General features: G+C 45.4%; 2 protein-coding genes across 3 annotated transcripts in view; one reads left to right on the top strand and one right to left on the bottom strand.

Annotated features, from left to right (window-relative positions):
- The window catches only part of WDR91 (WD repeat domain 91), a 26311-nt gene extending 18719 nt beyond the window's left edge, over positions 1-7592 (bottom strand). Inside the window, exons 1-3 of one of the 2 annotated variants that reach the window (XM_032788604.2) lie at positions 7370-7592; positions 2828-3007; positions 1732-1939 (exon numbers count right to left, since the gene is read on the bottom strand). In XM_032788604.2, coding sequence (XP_032644495.1) covers positions 1732-1939; positions 2828-3007; positions 7370-7492 — 511 coding nt within the window. In that variant the 5' untranslated portion in view covers positions 7493-7592. The remainder of the gene's footprint in view (positions 1-1731; positions 1940-2827; positions 3008-7369) is intronic. The other variant, XM_075067399.1, reaches the window with a different exon arrangement.
- A 2135-nt stretch (positions 7593-9727) lies between these two features.
- STRA8 (stimulated by retinoic acid 8) overlaps positions 9728-20108 on the top strand; it is a 31571-nt gene continuing 21190 nt past the window's right edge. Inside the window, exons 1-5 of the mRNA XM_032788526.2 lie at positions 9728-9889; positions 12789-12986; positions 14860-14935; positions 16417-16501; positions 16935-17087. Coding sequence (XP_032644417.2) covers positions 9728-9889; positions 12789-12986; positions 14860-14935; positions 16417-16501; positions 16935-17087 — 674 coding nt within the window. The remainder of the gene's footprint in view (positions 9890-12788; positions 12987-14859; positions 14936-16416; positions 16502-16934; positions 17088-20108) is intronic.

Genomic DNA, 20108 nt, shown 5'->3' with positions numbered 1-20108 from the left:
GCTGGCAGCTTCCATGTCTCCTTTGCTCAGTCACTATACCGGCAGGGTATGCTGATAGACCTGGCATGGGCGTATTTGTTGAGGCAGAGATCTTGTGTCTTCCCACTGAGCTGGCTCTTCAGGACTGTCTTATCCTTTGGCTATACTTGAGGTTGCTGTCTTCCTTGTCTGCCTCATCTGGGTTCTGTGGACTGAGGGACGCCAAGGTACTTGTAGCTGATCTGTATCTACGCATGATGGCCAACTGGTAGTTCCTACCCTCAGTCTTGACTACCTCCTCGCTCACTTACCACCGGCCACACTTCTACAGTTCGACATGACATCCCGATATCTCACATGTAGATCCGCGTCGGTGATTAGCGAGTCGACTGTATCGTTCATTTTAGCATACAGTTAGGATGTTCACCATGTAGAGGAGGTGGCTGATGAGTTCCACTGCCTGAACTGTACCCGTCTCAGTCCTTGTGATATTGGCTGAGGGGGTAGTCAAGCCTATCAGAAACAGCAGCGGGGACAGTGCATCACTTGGTATATGCCTTACTTGATGCCACTTGTGCAAGCTGCCTTGAGTTGCTTCCGTTTGTTGTCTTCCATGTCCCATGAGTTCTTGAGAAGTCTTAGTGTCTTGTGACTTTGTATAGGGCCAGACTCACAGTCCACTGTGTGCGCATTGATTGAGTCGTAGGCTTTCCTGTAGTCAATCCAGGCTGTGCTCAGATTGGTCTGTCTAGACCTTGAGTCTTGGGCGACTGCTCTATCTATGAGCAACTGGTGTTTTGAGCCTCTGGTATTGTTCCCAATGCCCTATATACACACACACAGAGGACATGAAAAAATGGGTGTTTCCATATTACCTATAACTAGAGGAATCAGTTAAGGTGGACTATTATCAGCAGGAGAAAAAAAAATTTGTAGTGATAATCAGGATGGCCCATTTCCAACAGTTGACAAGAAGGTGTGAGTAACAGTAGGGGGAAAATTAGCATTGGGAAATAGGAATTTTTCCCCCCTACTGTTACTCACAGGTGCCACAAGGACTCCTCGTTCTTTTTGCTGATACAGACTAACATGGCTATGACTCTGAAAACTTAATATACAAATTGGAAGGTGACTTACAAGAACAAGCATGTAACATTTCAACTAGCCTTTTTTTCTATGTAAAACTGCCCTCAGCCTGATGACATGACAGTCTTCTTTACACTGGAAAAAGGAGTGGATGGAACTCCCCCCAAAAAAACAAAGAAACATGAGCAGAGGGTTGTACATGCTCCCAATGAGCCATTATGAATCACCCTGCAGCAACGCCAACCTCTGCTAGTGCAGAAAAAGAGGAAAAGGGTTCAAGAACAAAACCTGCATCTCACAGTAGTTCTGTGGTCACTACACCCCACCCATTAACACTGGGCTAAACTCAGCTCTCACTAAGTGGAAGTTACTTATGCGAGGGCCAAGTCTGCCCCTGCAAATAGAATACTAGTCTTCAATATAAAATCGTTTTGTTTAATGAACTATCAATTATCTCTCCAACATCCATTGATGATCACCAAAGATATGGATTTGTTATTGAGCCTCCACTCTTAGCAACCGTCTTAAGACATCATTTAAAGAATTCTATGCCATTAGATTCTTGGCAGTGTTGCTGTAATAAGCAGAACATCACTTTTACCCAGTTGAGGGGGTACAAGACTTAACTACATAAGGGCAAGTATTCTTCTGAAACTAAAAGGATATGCATGCACTGAAATAAGACGCTAAGAAAGTTGTGCAGAGATACGATGAATGTGTCTGCCCACTGTCGTGAGAAATATGTAGCAAAGGCAGGGTTTGAATCTGGGGTGGGGAGGAAGGGCAAAACAAACCAATCCTTCCACTCCACTTGGTTCTGGAGTTCTGAGGCCTGCTTGAGAAAGAACTCCTGTGTCTTGTCGTTACGGTTTGTCTGAAACATATGAAGCAAAATGTGACTTAATTTTTATCTCCTACAACAAGAAATCCAAATATGATTACTCTGAGCTCAGAACAGAGAGCAAAACCATATACCCAGTCGCACTATCAAACAGAGCAGTGGAAAGGCAACTCAAGTTAACATAAAACAAGATGGAAACCATCATGTCTAAAGAATCCCAAATCCATACACTAAAAAAAGAAAAAAATATTCACTGAATCAGATCTCCTTTGTTACAATCACTAAGGTCTTGCCTACACATGATTGGGTTTACACTCACTTAATTAAATTGATTTGAGTTAAACCAGTACAGTTTGTGTATTTAGACAAGGTCTAATGGCTTAAGCCCCTAGGGCAACGAAGGACATGTCCCGAGTTATTCAATACCTATACCTACAATTGATGGAACCCAAAGAGAATCCCATCCAGTGCTCTTTCACGAGAAGGATTGTGCCATAACATGTGTCCAGAGCAGGGGATTGGAGTGGGAGGGAAGAGGTCTCCCAAAGACTTTGTTGATGGTTCTGACATCCCCTGCCCTCCCATCATCCATTTAGCCTACTGAGAAGGTTCCTCATGCACAAGTGATGTAAAGTTCCCAGTGTTGTCAGATGGAGTCACAGGGGAAGCATCACTTGTAACCTAAATCATGAAAAAAGCACCCAGACACTATAGTGATGGGTGCCACAGAGATGCTTGTAATAAATAAAACCAACCCTTCTACACATTGACTGTCTCATTACTGACCTCACTCAACCCCTCCACAACTAGAGCCAAAACACCAGGGCCTCTGAGTTATCAGGTCAAATATGGTAATTACTCCTTTTATTTGCCTGAACACCATTTAAGCAGAATCTTGAAAACAAATGGACTAATATATACCTGAACAGTGTAGACGAGGTAGTAGCGGAATAAACTGGTTTTCAGCTTGTTCACTGTAGGCCGGTATACATCCTCCAAACGACTGAAAAGGCGCCGGTCGAGATAATTCCAGTAATCCCGAAGGGCAGACAGATCATAACTCTGAATAAACTGCTGCAGTTGTTCCACTATTTTATCCACCTGATGAAGGAAATGGGGAACCAAAAAAGTCTGTTTGTTAGTTTCAGTCATGTGACAGTTCCACTTACACAAGAACAGTTAAACCTCAAGCATCAAGCTGTGTAAGTACAAAAGTACGGTTGGAATCAAAGAATTTTTTGCATTAGCTATTTAAGCCAGTAAATAGATAAATGTTTTCAATTCTATAGTAACATTCTCCCATCTACAGTATCTTTCAATTGCAGAGGAGGTAAAAGAAATACTGCCAAACATATGCTTTTATAAAATCTATGGCCATCAGAAATGTTTCCACACTTTTAAGAATTTCATTAGGGGAATATTTTTGTTTAAACACATTATCATAGTTTGAAATACAAATACAAAAACCCGAAAATGAAACTAACTGTATTTATCCACGATAATGAAAATGCAAAAAGTGGAAAAAAAAGCATCAGATCATGTAAACTATATTTCTAACCTTCTTTCACTTCTAAATCACCTAGCACAAAGGTTTAAACTATATTTCTAACCTTCTTTCACTTCTAAATCACCTAGCACAAAGGTTCCCAAGCTGTGGGGCATGCCCACCTGAGGGGGGCGCAGAGGAATGTTCAGATAGCTTGGAGGGAGCACCACCCAGCCCCAGCTCCACTCCGGTTCTAGCCTGGGCCTCTAGCCCTGACCTTGGCTCTGCTTCCAGCCTCAGATACATTGCATTACTGGTCAGGGGTGGGGCGCAACAGAAAAAGTCTGGGGACCACTGACTTAGCATATTAGCAACATAGGCATAGAAGCTCATTTGTTTACAACACAAGAGCCTTATGTTGATAGTCCCTTTTAAATTGCTTCTGACACTTGAATGATGTAGAACAATGATGTAGGACCAGGATTTCAGTGTGCTAATTTCTGATGGCCAACATGAGATTCAAAAAAAGATTCTATGCTGGTTACAAAAACACAATAACTGAACCTGCTTACACTCTTGTTTACTTTTCACCAGCAGATATTATCACTTTATTTTTTGCACTTTTTTTAAGCAACTGGATAGTGACACTTCAATCACAGTTACTTGCTGGTCCTTTATGCTTGGATTTCACCTACTGCAGGAGGTTTTAATTTTATTCAATAACTTTATTATACATGGCTATATAGTTGCTTGCAGAGAAAGTTGGTCATCTATAAAAATATCTAGATTTAGGGTCCAGAACAAGGCTGTGGTGTCACTTATGCCTCGGACAAAGAAAGACAGACACTTACTGGCATTCACAGAAACTGAGCATGTTTAGTCCTGTGGATCACAGTGAGACTGTATCCAGTACTGTGTTTTCAGAGATAAGTTCTGTATAATTATACATAAGTATCTATATTGTCTATCTCAGTGGTTCTCAAACTTTTGTACCAGTGACCCCTTTTGCACAGCAAGCCTCTGAATGCGACCCCCCCTTATGAATTAAAGACACTTTTAAATATATTTAACACCATTATAATGCTGGAGGCAAAGTGGGGTTTAGGGTGGAGGCTGAAAGCTCACGACCCCCGCCATGTAATAACCTTGTGACCCCCTGAGAGGTCCCGACCCCCAGTTTGAGAACCCCATATCTATTTAATTCTTAAAACTTTCAAATTGTCCATATAAAATAATAATAATTTGTTAAAACGTAATGAACAAGAATGGCTTAAGTCAAAGTTGCTGATTCTTCTCCAGATCTTTCTGCCTTTCTTGATTTTACATGGCAGGTTTGCATAATAGGGGGCTGGATTCAATGACCCAGGAGGTCCCTTCCAATCCTATGTCCCCTGTCATATTAGTATCATCTCCTACTCACCATGAAACTATGAGCTAGCTAGCAGTCAGCTCATAAACAGATGATAGTGATGGGGGGGAAGTGGGGCATATATTTATTACCTGCATGCAAATCAAATTATCTAGATAACAAAACATTTACTGGGAACCCCAGATTCTCTTCCAATTACAATACAAGGACCATTATCATAGATTCATAGATTCTAGGATGGAAGGGACCTCAAGAGGTCATCGAGTCCAGGCCCCTGCCCTCATGGCAGGACCAAATACTGTCTAGAACATCCCGGAGACACATTTATCTAACCTACTCTTAAATATCTCCAGAGACGGAGATTTCACAACCTCCCTAGGCAATTTATTCCAGTGTTTAACCACCTGACAGTTAGGAATTTTTTCCTAATGTCCAACCTAAACCTCCCTTGCTGCAGTTTATAACAGCATTTCTATAGCACCTGTCAGAGAAGAATATTGCATTCTGCAAAGGGTTAGTGCACTCCAATATAGGTAGACAACTACAGCTTTCTAGGAAACTCAGCTCCTATCTGCCTGAAAAGGCTTTCGCCACAACAATTCATAAATCTGACACCTCTAGTCTAGATTATTGTAATGTACTGTGCCTGGGAATGAATGTCAACAATAAAGAGGTCACATCATGGACAAAATGTGGCTGCCCACCTCCTCAGTGAGAGGTCCTGACCTTTTAGGACTTTAAAGACGAAGGCTTTGAACTGCAACAGGAGTGAATTGGGACATAACCAACCATATTTCCACCTGTGATCTGCTAAAACAGTTACCTCTCTCTGGAACAACAGAGTTTACAAAACCCCAGCTGAACCACATGGTAGCTAGAGATAAAGCGTTCTCAGAAGAGAGGAATAAGCTATAGGAATAAGCTTCCAAAGGAAGTCAGACTAATCTAGAATCCAGTGAGTTTCAGGATACACTGCAAGACCCTCCTCTTTAAGGAGATTAGAGAGACAGGTGGTGAGCTAACACTAGTTATTGGACCAACTTCTGTGGGTGAAAGGGCTTGTCTACACTTACAGTGCTGCAGTTGCGCCCCTGCAGTGCTTAGTGAAGATGCTATGCTAATACTTCCACCTTTTCATATTCTCTGTATGTATAAATATCTCCTGTCTGTGTGTTCCATTCTATGCATCCGAAGAAGTGAGCTGTAGCTCACGAAAGCTCATGCTGAAATAAAATTTTAGTCTCTAAGGTGCCACAACTACTCCTGTTCTTTATGCCAATGACAGAGTTTCTCCCATCGGCGTAGGAATTCCACCTCCCCCGAATAGCTAGGGTGATGGGAGAAGCCCGACATAGCACTGGCTACAATAGGGTTAGGTTGGTATAAATATGTCACTTAGTGTGACTTTTCCACAGCTCTGAGTGGCACAGTTATACCAACATAATTTGCTAGCATAGACCAAGCCAGACAAAAACTTTTGCACTTACACAGAGTTCTTCTTCAGGTCTGGGAAACATGCTCAGGCCATGTCTACACTAGCAATCTTACAGTGGCACTACTGTAGCAATACAGAGGTGCTGCTGTAAGATCTCCATGTAGCTACTCTATGCCAATGGGACAGAGCTCTCCCGTCGACATAATTAAACAACCCCCAACAAGTAGTAATAGCTATGCTGGTGGGAGTGTGTCTCCTGCTGACATAGCATGTCCATACTGACGCTTTTGTTGGTGTAACTTAGGTCATTCAGAGGAGTATTTTTTTCACACCCTTGAGCGACATAAGTTATAGTGATTAAAGTGCTAGTGTAGATGTAGCCTTAGGCCTTGTGGTGCCGCAACTACTCAGCCATATTAAAGCGCTGCGCGGTTTTGCTAGTAAAGACATACCCTTAGAATGTCACTGCTAAATACATAGCCGGAACAGAATTTGGCATAAGTAATTAACACATATTTCAAGGAACAAGTAAAGGTGAAGTTAACACCCCTTCAGTCATCCCTCTTTAAGGAAACATTTCCACTAAAATCAGCATCATGATAAAAGAAGTTACTCCCTAAGCAGAGCCTCTACCAGGGAGTGAAGAAGAGTAGAAGACACCACAAAGTCCATTAGGGATCTCATTGTGCTGATTTATGCATCTCTAGCATCTCAAGGAAGTACTCAAGCACTGCAGTGATGGATGTTAAAAACTCTAAAACAGATAATGATCTCCCAACACTAAATTCCCCAAGTGCCACAATCCCATAGTAGCAGCAAACTGCCATGGGTCTGGCCTACTCATTACTCATGTAACCCACCTTGTGGTAGGTCACAGGGACACCCGTCCCCTCGCTTGCATTCCCTGCTGCCCCTGACACACCCACACCTCGCACCCATCTCTCGCACTCATTACGGAGGGTACATGGCTAAGACATTGTTATTTATTTAATCTCACACCAAACCGAGAGAATAAGGCAGAGGGCACGCTGGGTGTCCCACATTCAGGAGCTAACGTGTCCCCCCCACGCCCTCAGGGGCCAGCCCCACTCATCAGCCCCCTTCCCATCTGCTCCCCCGGGCGCCAGCCCCATTCCCTCCCCAGCGCCCCCAGCCCTCCCCAGGAGGCCTCACCCGGAAGCCCTTCTCCCTATCAGCCTTGATCTCCGCATCCAGTTGCTTCAAGGCGCCGGTGAAGCCGCGGAACAGCAGATACTCCCGCACCAGCTCGTCCATGCGCTCGGCCGCCGCCGCCATCAGACCCCTGAGCCGCCCTGGCAGCCGGGTCACGGCGCAGTGCAACCTGCCCAGGCTGCAGCGAGTCGGGGGCTCGGAACTACACGGCCTGGCCCCGCCCCTCCCCGGGTACCCGCGCCTCCTGCCTTACGCCCACCCCTTGCTTCGCCCCGCCTCCTCCAGTTCAAGCTCCGCCCATCGACGTCTCCTACTGTCACGTGCCTTCTTCTCCATGGGAGCCTGGCGGGACGGGCTGGTGGCTGAGCCAAAAGCTGGCACCCGGTGACACGATGTGTCACCTGATAACTTCCCTGTTCAGTTCTTTCCCACTGAAGCATCTGGCCCCAGCCGCTGTGAGGGGACAGGATACTGGGCTGGAGGAACCATTGGTCTCTGAATCAGTCTGGCCAGTCTTATGTACAGCCCCAAGATAGTTCCATGGAGCCAAAGAGCAAAATCAGTAATTTATGCTTAGATATTTGACATCCCGCATGAGTAAAAGTAGTTTTAGTCACAGCTATTTTTAGTAAAAGTCATGGACAGATCACAGAGAGTAAACAAATATTAATAGCTCATGACCTGTCCATGACTTTTACTATATACCCCTAACTAAAACTTGGGCCAGGGGGCTGTGGGTGCTCTTGAGGGTGGAGGTGGTCCAGAGGCACCCCAGGTGCTGGGGGGGGGAGGTTGGCCCAGGACCCATGCTGGTGCTGGGGGGAGGTGTGTGGGTGGTGTCGGGCGGCCCAGGACCCCTTCTGGTAAATTGGTAGGGGAGGGTTGGCGGGGCTGGCAGGCTCCCTACCTGGTTCCCATCAGCATGTCTCTGCAGCTCCTAGGAGGAAGGGCGGCCAGGGGGACTCTGCATGCTGTTCCCACCAAAAGCACTGGCTCCGCAGCTCCCATTGGCCAGGAACCGCAGTCAATGGGAGCTGCAGGGGTGCCGCCTGTGGGCAAAGGCAGCACACAAAGCCCTCAGCACCTCTGCCTAGGACATGATGGTGGGAACTGGGGAACCCCCCTACCCCTGAGGTACCACCCTGAACCCCAAACCCCTGCCCTGACCCCCCCTCCCACACACTCAAACTGCTGCCTGGATCCCAGAGCTACTGCAGAAGTCACGGAGGTCACAGAAAGTTACGGAATCTGTGACCTCCGTGACAGACATGCAGCCTTACTCATGAGTAGTGGAATGGAAGAGGCAAGGAGACAGGAGCTGATCAACGTCCTTCTCCAAACTACTCTTGACACTGTAACTATGCCAATGTGACTGGGGGGCCTGAACGCAACCCACAGAGTTCTAACATAGGAACTACCTACCGCCCTCATTCCCAGTAAAGCAGTGTGGCCAGCAGGGACTACAGTTCCCAGCATGCAATAGTTCACAATACACACGGCAGGCTGCTACACTGCAGGCTGGGATTTGGAGCATCTGCTGATCACTCTTTTCACACACAAGCTGCTCCGCTTAATGCCAGTTCCGCACATCCTTACAGATCCCAACAAGATGGCAGTGTGTGTCTTTCAGTGGGACAAAGCGTGAGCACCCCCTTTCATATGCCACATCTTTCAGCCGATCACAGTGGAAGAAAGAAAGAAAGAAACAGGCACCAGCCTTTTAATGATTGGGCTACCTATAAAAGGAAGAAGGGGACCTTTGACAGCTAGAACAGGGAACAAAGGAGCACACGGGGGTGTTCATTGCCCCCCCCCCGCCGAGTTTACACCCAAACACACAGCTCTAGTGTGCACAAGAACAGCGATGTACACAGCCACAGGGGGCCCCGTGGAGACCCAACCACACTGAGCTATGGGATGGTGGCACAGCTCCTGACATGTCCTGACAGACCCATGCAGGCTCCCACTCATGCACATCCCCCCTACTGTGGGCCCCAATACTGCAGTCACCCCAACACTGCTCGCTACCCTTCCCCTCCCCTTTCCCTTCCTACCCCACCTTTCTCCGCACTGCAGACCCCCTTCCTCTCCCCTTTCCCGTCCGACTCCCTCCTCCCACCTTTCTCCCCTTTCTCTTCTGACTCTTCTCTCCGCTCCCCTCTTCCGACCCTCTCCCCTCCCCTTCCCTCTCCGACTCCCTCCTCCCACCTTTCTCCCCTGACCCTCCTCTCCTCTCCTCTCCTCCTCCCCGCTTCACTCTCCCAACCCTCTCCCCACCTCCTCTTCTCCCCTTTCTCCTCCGACCTCCCTCCCCGGCGCTTTCCCGCGCTTTTGTTGCTTTCTCAGGCAGTCGCTACAATGCCAACGTTCTCTCGCCCGTCCCCGGCGCTTTCCTATTGGCCTGTGGAGCGTCCCCCGAGCTGTGATTGGCTACCTGCCACGTGCTGCCGCTGTTGTTGGGCCGTGGCGGCAGCGCAAGCGGGCTGGCTTAGGGGAGCCGCAGCAGCAGCCGGGCGGTGGGTACGGGCCGGGAATGGGCGGGCTATAGAGCCACTCGGGCCGGAGGGAAACCGAGGCCTCTAGCGGCTAGGGGACTGTCTGACTGTAATTGAAGAGAGCTGGGGAGAAACCGGGAGCAGAGCCAAGAAGGGGGAAGAAGCCTATGGAAGGGGGGCAGAGAAAATAGGAAAGAGAGGGCAGAACTCCCAGAAAGGTGGCAGCGCCTATAGAAAGAGGGGCAGTACTTATAGTGAAGGGGTAACGCCCATAGGAAAGGACTGAGCCACAGAAGGAAGTTCAGAGAACAGGGAAATTGGGACAGAGTCAGAGAAGGGGGCAGAGCCTGTACACACAGTGGGGCAGGACACAAAAAGAAGGGACAAAGGCCTTAGAAAAGGGAAGCCAGAGCTCTAAAGTTGGAAAGGTTGTTGCTGAACGGTTCCTAGGGAGCCTCTTGCAATGCATTTATATGATTTAAAATCATGTGAAGAGCAGACTTAAAAAAATCCCTCTTTGATTCTTTAAAATGTCTCTTTGGGGATCTGAAGGAGGAATTCAGGCTTTTTATGGCGATGGCAGTTCTGTTTGATCTGATTTTTTTCTTTCAGTTGTGGAACTTCTGGAACCATTAGTGATAATAAATAATTATTAATAAGCTCTCCCCCCTCACTGGTCTATAATATCAAAAATGTCAGCAAGATTCTAATCAGGATCTTCACCCAAATATTTAAGGGAAGGATAAGGGCAAGGGCAAGGGCAAGCTTGTTTCCCCTAAATGAGTGGAAATTTAAAAATTACCATATACATAATTTGTTTTGTTATTATTTTAAAATAATTTAAAAGATGGAAGGAGGTTTTAAGGAACAGAATATGTAGGGGTATGAAAATGTGATGTGGTTGGTACTTTATAGTCTGCTCAGAAAGGATGCTAATTATGGCTCCAGACTGGCAGTATTTAGAGAGAGAAAACTTCTAATGACTTCTAATAGTGTAGTAGTTTTGCCTGTGTTAAGATTGTGGGATTGAGTCATATTAAATTGCCTGGTTCATGTTTGCAGGGTAATTGCAGCAAGCTTTTTCAGACTTTTTTCTGGAGGATATGTTATGTCCTCAGTATGCTTATTTCTGTGCCTAAATCCATGTGTAAAAGTCATTGATAGTATCCAGAAAAGAAAATGTGAACTTTGTTTTTTATATTCATTACACATTAATTTTTATTTATCTGGCTTTTGCCATGATTGAGAAATTCATACAAATTCATTACATCAGAAATAATAAATGGGTACATTAAAGCATGAGTACTGTTCCATAGTACAACACAAAATCAATATACCAGATATTTATTCCATAAGGAAACCAATTACTTTAAATATAATTTCCTACATGTCAGCATTATTTGTGACCATGTAATGCGATTTTAAACCATACTATTCTATTTTAGCAGCATGGGGTCTGCTCCAGCTTCCACTGAAATCAGTGGGTGTTTTTCCAGTGATTTCAATGGCAGTTGAATTGGGCCTTTAAAAAGCAGATAATGGCATAAAAAAGTCATTTCTGCTTCTGTTTAATATAATTTCTGTAAGTATTTTCCTTTTATCTTCACTACTAGCATTTAACTTAAAAGAGTATTTAGGTGACTTTAAAAGGTCTGCTTCTATTGTGTATTCTCCGAGCCCCACCTAACATCATAATTTACTGTGACATCCCACTTGACTGAGAAAATGATTATGATGTCACAGAGAACAGTGTCTTCTAGTGACTTCAGTGGGAACTGAGAGCATTTCAGCAGCACATTGCAAGATGGAGCCCAGTGTATGTTATGGAAAAAGATGAACCACATCATTTAAGGGCAAGAAATAACTGCCTGTCTGCCTTAACTTAGTGTGTTTCAAGCCACACTGTACAACTAGCCAACCATTGTGGTAGATCAGCAGTTCTCAAACTGGGGGTTGGGACCCCAAAGTGGGTCACAACCCCATATTAATGAGGTCACCAGGGCTGGCTTAGACTTCTTGGGGTCCGGGGCTGAAGCTGAAGCCTGAGCATCACCGCTTGGGGCTGAAGCCCAAAAGCTTTAGCCGTGAGTGTTGGGACTCAGATTACAGGCTTCTGCCTTGGACTGAAGCCCTTAGGCTTAGGCTTTGTCTCCTCCCTACCTGGGGCTCCGGCTGGCTCAGGCTTCAATTCCCCCTCCTGGGGTCATGTAGTAATTTTTATTGTTGAAAGAGGTCGTGATGCAATGATGTTTGAGAACCCCTGTGGTAGTTCAAGTTTTACTACATATTGATAGTTTGCTTTCATAGGGAGAAGAGAAAATGATTTAACATTTCTTTCATAACCTCCTGCGGGAAATGAGCTGGATTGTTCTGCTTCAGCACTCTCAGCTTCACTTGTTCATCAGCCCACCACACATACTGTAGACCAGGGATCTCAAACTCAAATCACCACAAGGGCCACATGGGGACTAGTACATTGGCCCAAGGGCTGCATCACTGACAACCCGCTCTGCTGCCCCCACTTCATTTCTTATCACCCCTTCCCTGCCCCCATTCCAACCCCTTCCCCAAGTCCCCGCCTCTACCTCACCTATTCTCTGCCTCCTTCCTTGAGTGCGTGGCTCTCCGCTTCTCTCCCTCCTTCCTGGAAAGTGCTAAGCACTGCCAAACAGCTGTTTGGCGGCAGGAAGTGCTTGGAGGTAGGCAGAGGAGTGGACCATGGCATGCTGGGGGTGAGGGAATCTTGGCGGGCGCAGGAAATAACTCCGGGTGGGGGTCGCAGGGAGCTTGGTGGGCTGCAGCAAATAACTCTGCAGGCCACATGTGGCCTACAGGCCACGTGTTTGAGATCTCTGCTGTAGACTCACTCTATTTTTAAGTGCTATTTATTTATTTATTTCATAAAACTTAATGTCCTATTGCAGCTTTTGATGGAGACATCTGGTGACTGTAGCAGTCCATATGTCAGGGTGACTCCTGGGTTCCTGACACATCTGCAAGATTTAGAGCCCCAAGTGGCAAGAAGACGCTTATCTCAGGCACGACACCGGGCTACGCTGGCAGGACTCTTCAACAACCTGCGGGAAACTGTGTTTTCACAGTCAGACAATTCAGCATCAAAGGTATGCAGGAGAAACTCTATTTGTTTACGGATAAATATTTGCAAAGACAAAGTGTAGTTAACCAAAGTAATCATTCTGATCAAGTTATCTTTTGGGGTTCATGTATGTGTGTAATATTATCATGTGCAACTTTCCCTGTCTCTCTTCTATTTGTATAAATACTGTCTCTTCAGAGCAAGAAAACTAAATGCCTTCTCTTGTTACTGGCATGAGTTTATCATGTGACTTGTCTCCACTTTGTAGATTTTGAGCTTCTTCATAATGGCAGTATTTTGGAAGCAAGTCAAGGAATGCCATGATGAAATTTCATCCTTGACGGACAGCTGTGAAATCAAGACTAGGGGGTTGTGGTTAGAAAGAGGGGAAAGTAGTTAATTCAGCCTCATGAGTTACTTTATATAGAGGGGGGAAGCAAACTGGAAAAGTATGTAAAAATAAAAAATCAAGCTGTAACATTTCCTGTGTTTTACTAGTTTTAGAAAATGTTTAAGTAAAATGGACTATGTAAAAACAAGTGAAACAGCACTGGCTTGGCACTAAAATGCTGCCAGGGAGGAAGAATGTTATTGTGGTCAAGGCACAGGAAAAGGTATCAGGAGTCTTGGGTTCTGTTCCTAGCTCTGCCACTGACTCCCTTCGATAGATCATTTAGGTTATGGGTGCTTCAGTTTCCTAGTTTGTAAAATGGGAATGGTAATGCATGTTTCAAAAGGGTGTGTTCTTGTAAAGAGCCTTGCAGTCCTTGGATGGAAGGTGCTTGAGAGGTGCAAAGTATTGTTATTTAGGGATTTCACCTATTTGGACTCTAATTGTAACTTAGCGTGAGGCAGGAGCTCTGATTGTTAAGTTCTGATGGAGATGCAGCCAGAGGTAATAATCATCATGGTCTCAGATGCTAAATCCCAAACAGGATTATTTGTTTTGTCTAACAAGATTTACCATTCATTTGTTATTGCTTGGAATGGAGGACTTCTGCTCCCTTTTAGAACTTTGATGAATCCCATTGGTTTTTCCCAGCTTTACACTGCTACGTATGAAAGTATCACATCACAGCCATGATCCTTTTGGGTCAAGGAACACTGGATTTCTTCAAGGGCCTGCGGACTGAGGAAGTCATTTTCTAATTCTTGTCAGTTAGTGATTGGTTTATGCCCTGAAGCATTGGATTTATATCCCCTACAAAAAAAATCTCTCTAAAGTAATTATGGATGTTCTCATTAACCATGTAAATATTTAATCCTTTCTTCTATGCTCAGTGTGTTTAGTCACAAGTAGACAAATTCCACCTGGCCTAATTGCACTGAAGGCTGTTAGGTTACTCCAGTTTTAGATCAGTGTAACAGAGCAGATTCGCTAAAGAGGTCTCCTCACATAGTTCCCACTGGAAATGATCAGGAAAAATGTATGCCTACAGTCAGAAAACATCCAGCAATAAGCCATAAGGCATAAAATAGTATCAATTATGTTTTTATTATTCATTATTAATTTATTGTTATTATTATCAATAATGCTAAATATAGCACCATTGATGTGCATGATGTTTTACGGATATACCTCAAAGAGCAAACAGTCCCCAAAGGAACGAATTCCAAAAAGGAATTGTTGACTGTAGAGTATGGTCAGAGTAAACCTCAAATCTGTATGTGAATAGGTACAGCATGTAAATTAAAATCTTCATTTGTATTTGCCCTGATTCTTGGTTTCTTCCCTTTTTTCACATTCATCAGTGCAGTGGGCCACTTAATTGTTTTTATGGAGACATGGAGACAGCTAGTCAGCAAAAGGAAAAGGTGTAAAAGATAGTTAAGGCATGTTAAAATATCAGCCCAGTCAGAACACAGGAAGACTGGTTCTGTTTTCTCTTTGTATTTAGTGTCAGGTTTTGCGAAAAGCTAAGAATTATATCCAGGAGCTGGAGCAAACCTTGGGTATCTTGCTGAAGATGAAAGGTACTGTATGGAAATATATACCTGAAAAAGTTTCCTTGGGCCTGCCTTTCATTTACTTGTTACATAGGGACAGCTAGCCAGGTGGCTGAGCCAGTATTAAAGGCAAGATGGGTGCCTTTAGGCATAGCACCAAGCAAGAGATAGTGCATAAACTGTATCACCCAGGAATAGCCCGAGAAAGCGTCGTGCTTCGAAGTTATCCCTCTGACTCTTCAGTTTTCTCCTTGCTTCCCCCTTGAACTTGTGGGCAAGGGAGGGTGGATTCAAACAGTAGTTTGTTGCTGGCCTATATCAGCAGCAAATTAAGGCTTCTCCCTCCTTTCCTCCCCCCATCCCATTTATTGCTGGCTCATCTGCACTGGCAGTGGATTGTGGAACTGTGCTCACTCCTCACCCACATACTCCAGGTTTAGTAGCAGCATAGAGTGCCTTCTTACATCTGTGCACCCAAAATCGAGCTAATTAACAAAAGAGACAAAGGGAGCTTCTTCCTCCCCTTATTCTCTCTGCATAAGTGTATAGTTCAACACACAATCTGGCCCTAAGTGTACAGCTTCTTGATTCACAAACATTACTGAGGTCCAAGTTTGGACTGGAGGGCACAGAGAGAATCTATTCTGGGCTAAAAGTAGAGCAGGAGGGGGACAGAAATCCCATTCAGGGTTTCCTCACAAAAATGTAGGAAGTGAGAAGTTTTAGTTAAGGAGTTACTCTAAGGGAAATGATTAAGACACGAAGTGGTGGGTTTGTTAGTTTTTTGTTTTTGTGGCTTATTGGGTCCTCCACACACACTTCCATTAGCCTATCCCAGCACTCTGAAACAAAAACACTTTTTTCTTCTGGATGAGGACAGTACGATGTGACTCCCTTCAGTACCTGTCACACTCTTTAATCAGCTGGATCCATTCCTGGTGAGTGGTGTGAGATACTCCCTCCGCTAGGGCAGAATGTGCTGGTTCTGCAGTGTTCCCAGCCCCATTTCCTTGCCTCCTCATCTGACTGAGGATCTGAGAACCAGAACTAAAAATCAAGTATGTTTTCTGTTTTCAGTGGTAGAGATTTGAACTCCATGGTGATGGTTTAAAGCCACTGAACACATTTTTCATATTTTAAGTGATATCAGAAAGACTCCCTAAAGCCCGAAATAACAATGCTTCAAAGAAAGAAAATAACCGCAAAATATTGTATTGACTAGTAGTCACATGGGCTTTGGTTCACTGGCTGTTATTACTGAAAACCAAAGTTATCAGTTCACTGATGAGACCAGCATTATGAAGATATCAGTGCTCATAAACTGCTGATACAGCTGGTCATGTTATAAAGAAGGACAGAATGTCCCATCCAGTATTATTTTTGTCTAATCAAAAACTCTGTGTGACAGTCAAATCAAATTGTCACCATTACTCTTTTTGATTGGGCTGGATGGTGAGTGAGATGCCAAATGCTCCAGTCTGTGACAGTTATCTTTCTGCTGACAATAGAGTCCTTCAATCTGGAGGATGGGAACCCATCCAGCTTGGAGGAAGTCAAGGAGGAATATGTCAAGATGTACTTCAGTGATCTCGGGTAAGGACTCACACAGATCAAGAAATGATAATACTTTGCACTTGCTTCTAAAGCGCAAAGCATCTCAAGGCACTTTGCAAATATTATGGAACAGTGGTTGTCTGTCCCTGTGAGGGAAGGAAATACACAGATTAAGATGAAGAGGTTTTAACTGGCACACAGGAAAAAAATTATTAAAATTGGACCCATACAGCAGCTCAGTGCGTGTAAGCTCTGAGCACGTTGCTGGTCTCATTCCCAGTCAGTACATGTATTTGCCTTTCTCTCCCTGTGTAGATCGTCTCCACTTAGGGGCTTTCATTAGCCCTACAAAGGAAAAAAAAAGTCACCTGCTCCAAAAGAATCATTGAGACTCCTAAGTGTTCCTGGCAGGGACCGTTTTAAATTGATTGGGAAGCCATGCATTTGGCCTTGTGTCGTGTTTTCTTTCCAGTACTGCGTCCCCTTCAGATGCCATGAGTGAGAGTGGCTCTACGGTCTGGTATTTGATTCAAGAATATGAAAAAAATTCAGTGGAAGAGGATGGGAAGCCAAGACTTATCCAGTCTCCAGCCACTTCATCTCCTGATCTCTTGGAGTTTGAACGGTAGGAGTATAAGTGTGTAGTATTTCAGTAGTCTTCATGTGAAACAACCCATTCAGTCACTGCATATCAGGTAGCTTTCCTGGGGTCTGACTTTGGATCCCAGGATCCCCAGGCCAGCAGAGATATCAGTCTCAGCCCCTTTTGGTGTGAAAACTGAGCATCTTCCATGACTCTCAATTGATTCCCTCACTCCTGGCTGGCACTCGGAGCCTGAATAGTTGCATGTCCAGCCCTCCTCAGCCACAGGGCATCTCCCTGCTTCATAAGCCTTTGAAAATCTTTGAAGGTTACCCATCTTCAGGAAAGAGATGTAATGTTCTTTCAAGTATGTCAGTGTTCTAGCGTGAAGCATGAGGGTTAATATCTCTTCTAAAATATTATAATTAATTATAAGTCTGAGTATTCTTGTTATCCACATAAACGTCTGCTCTTTTTTGAATCTTTAACCTTTTGCAATCTGATCTCACTGTCATGTTGTGTATTGGGCTTTTTATAAAATTTCCTGTTGTTGCTGATAATGGTTTCATAAAAATGGGAATGCGGTTGTGCCAGCAGGTGGCACAAGTCTGCTGCTTTCATTCTACAGTTTCATCCTGTACTCCTGTAGGAATCAGAAAAAAAACGGTGCTTGTAGGCAGGTAGTGTGTACAGTACCTTGAAATATGCTGTTTAATGATTTTTGTGGAATAGTATCATTAGTTCCTCATGGGTTTCCCTTTCCCCTCCCTCACTGACACATGCAGAGCAAGACCTTTGCAGCAGTATGTGGGATCTGTGGCATTTACCTTGAAGTTCCATGGCAGATTACTACTGCTGTATATTGAATCCTTCTCATGGGATCTCTTCTGTCTGACACAACACAGCAGTGATCGGTCCTGTAGGAACAACTTCACCCCTTTAGTAACGTGATACTGTAGCCACGTTTTCCATCCAACACCAGGAATCACAGCTTTTTTGAATAACTGTTTGTGTCTGTCATCTAAGTCATCTAAACTGGTCATCTGGGGCTGGCAGCAGCACAAGTACCATCCCCTCCAAAATGCTATCAATTCTTGCCAGCCTCTAAAGAGACTGGAGGTCCATGATTGACATTTAGGGTTTTAACACAGCCGCCTGATCCCATTTCATCTGCTCATAAGGATCTACGCCAGCCATTCCTTACCAGTCAAGGTCAGGACCCCATTCTGTTAGGTACTGGACAAAGGTATAGTGGGGGACACAGTTCCTTCCACTTAAATCACACAATAATTGGCAAAGGGTAGATGGGAAACAGAAGCACAGAACAGTACTATACGGCTGGATTCCGTGACGTTTGAACCCAAGCAGCAGCTACTTGTAAGTGCTTCGGATCAAATATCCCTGTATAAATTCTTCATATAAAATTAAAAAAACACTTGAAACATATTACAGTATTATAAGGGGGTCTGGATCATTCCATGTCCGTGGTTGTTTGAGCAGAGACAATGTGATTAAGTGGTTAGGGACCTGTAGTGGGAATCAGAAGACCTGGATTATATTCCTAATTCTGCCACTGATCAGATGTGTGACTATGGGCGAGTCACTTCATTTCTCTAAACTTCTGTCTCCCTGCCCATCGTTCACCTACCTCATCTATTTAGACCAGTGGTTCTTCAGCTTCATTGTACCGTGACCTCTTTTTAACAGCAAAAATGACTACATGACCCCAGGAGGGGGGACCGAAGACCGAGCCCACCCCAGGCAGCAGGGCGGGAGAGAGCAAAGATGAAGCCCAAGGGCTTCTGCCCTAAATAGGGGGCATGTAACCCTAGCACTGAGCAGTGGGGCTTAGGCTTCAGACTTGCTGAGGCCCAGGCCCAACACCAGTCTTGGTCACCCAATTAAATAAGGGGTCACAACCCACTTTGGTCCTGACCCACAGTTTGAGAACCCCTGATTTAGACTAATGATTTGATGTAAAGACTGTCTCATTGAGGGTGTGGATGCATACATATATATGTTATCAGTGCCTAGCACAATTAGGCCCTGATGGGGCTTCCGGACATTACTGTCAGGAACCGGGGTGTGGCCAGTCACACCAATCGATTGGAGCGGGAGTCTGGAGCTGGGAAACAGAACCAAGGGTCAGAACCAGAGTCAGAAGCTGGATGCCTGAGCCAAGGGTCAAACCATAATCAGAGCCAGGAATCATAGCAGAGCACCAGAACCAGGGTGTCTGGAGTCAGAGACGGCAGAAGAAGATCTAGGTCCAAGTCAGGAGCAAGGCTGAGATAGGGCGAGGAAGCAACCAGGAACGGGGCCAGGATGCAGGAATAAGGCAGGGTCTTTCTCAGCAGCAGGTCGGGGATCTACTTTGTTGCACAGACAGGTTTCTGGAATTCCCTCCATGCTTAAATAGTGTGTCTGAACCAATCAGATGTTACAGGGGGCGCTGCCCATTGAGTTTCCATAGGCAGCGCTTCCCGTAGTGCCTAGTCTTCCAGGGTTTACAACTCATTGATCATGGTTCTGCCATGGCTGCTGCAGGGTGGCATGAAAGCACTGGTCATCAGGTGCCCTCCGGACCTGTATTCTAGCTTACTGGATCCTTATATCACTCTCCTCACCCTTTAGGGGTGCTCCTGGAGCATTGTTGAGCCAAGCTTGTTTGCATAGACACCGACTCCATGGGTGCTGCAGGGCTGGAGCACCCACAGGGAAAAATTAGCGGGTGCTCCGTACCCACCGGCAGCAAAGCTGCCCTCACTCCCTCCTCGCCGCCTCCCCACCCGAGTGTTCCATGTCCCCGCTCCTCCCTCTCCCAGTACTTCCTGCCCACCGCCTAACAGCTGTTTAGCGTAGCTTAGGACTTTCTGGGAGGGAGGGGGAGGAGTGGGGACACGGTATGCTCAGGGGATGAGGAAGTAAAGAGGCAGGGTAGGGACAGAGACTTGGGAGGAGGGGATGGAATTGTGGTGGGGTGAGGGTGGTGCAGGGGCAGGGCCGGGAACCGGGGTGGGAGGTCAAGCACCCACAGGGCCGAGGGGAAGTCTGTGCCTGTGC

The sequence above is a fragment of the Chelonoidis abingdonii genome, chromosome 1, assembly GCF_003597395.2.
Source record: "Chelonoidis abingdonii isolate Lonesome George chromosome 1, CheloAbing_2.0, whole genome shotgun sequence".
Classification (NCBI taxonomy): Eukaryota; Metazoa; Chordata; order Testudines; family Testudinidae; genus Chelonoidis; species Chelonoidis abingdonii.
Note: the sequence above shows the minus strand (reverse complement) of the source record. Positions and strands in the feature narration are given on the sequence as shown.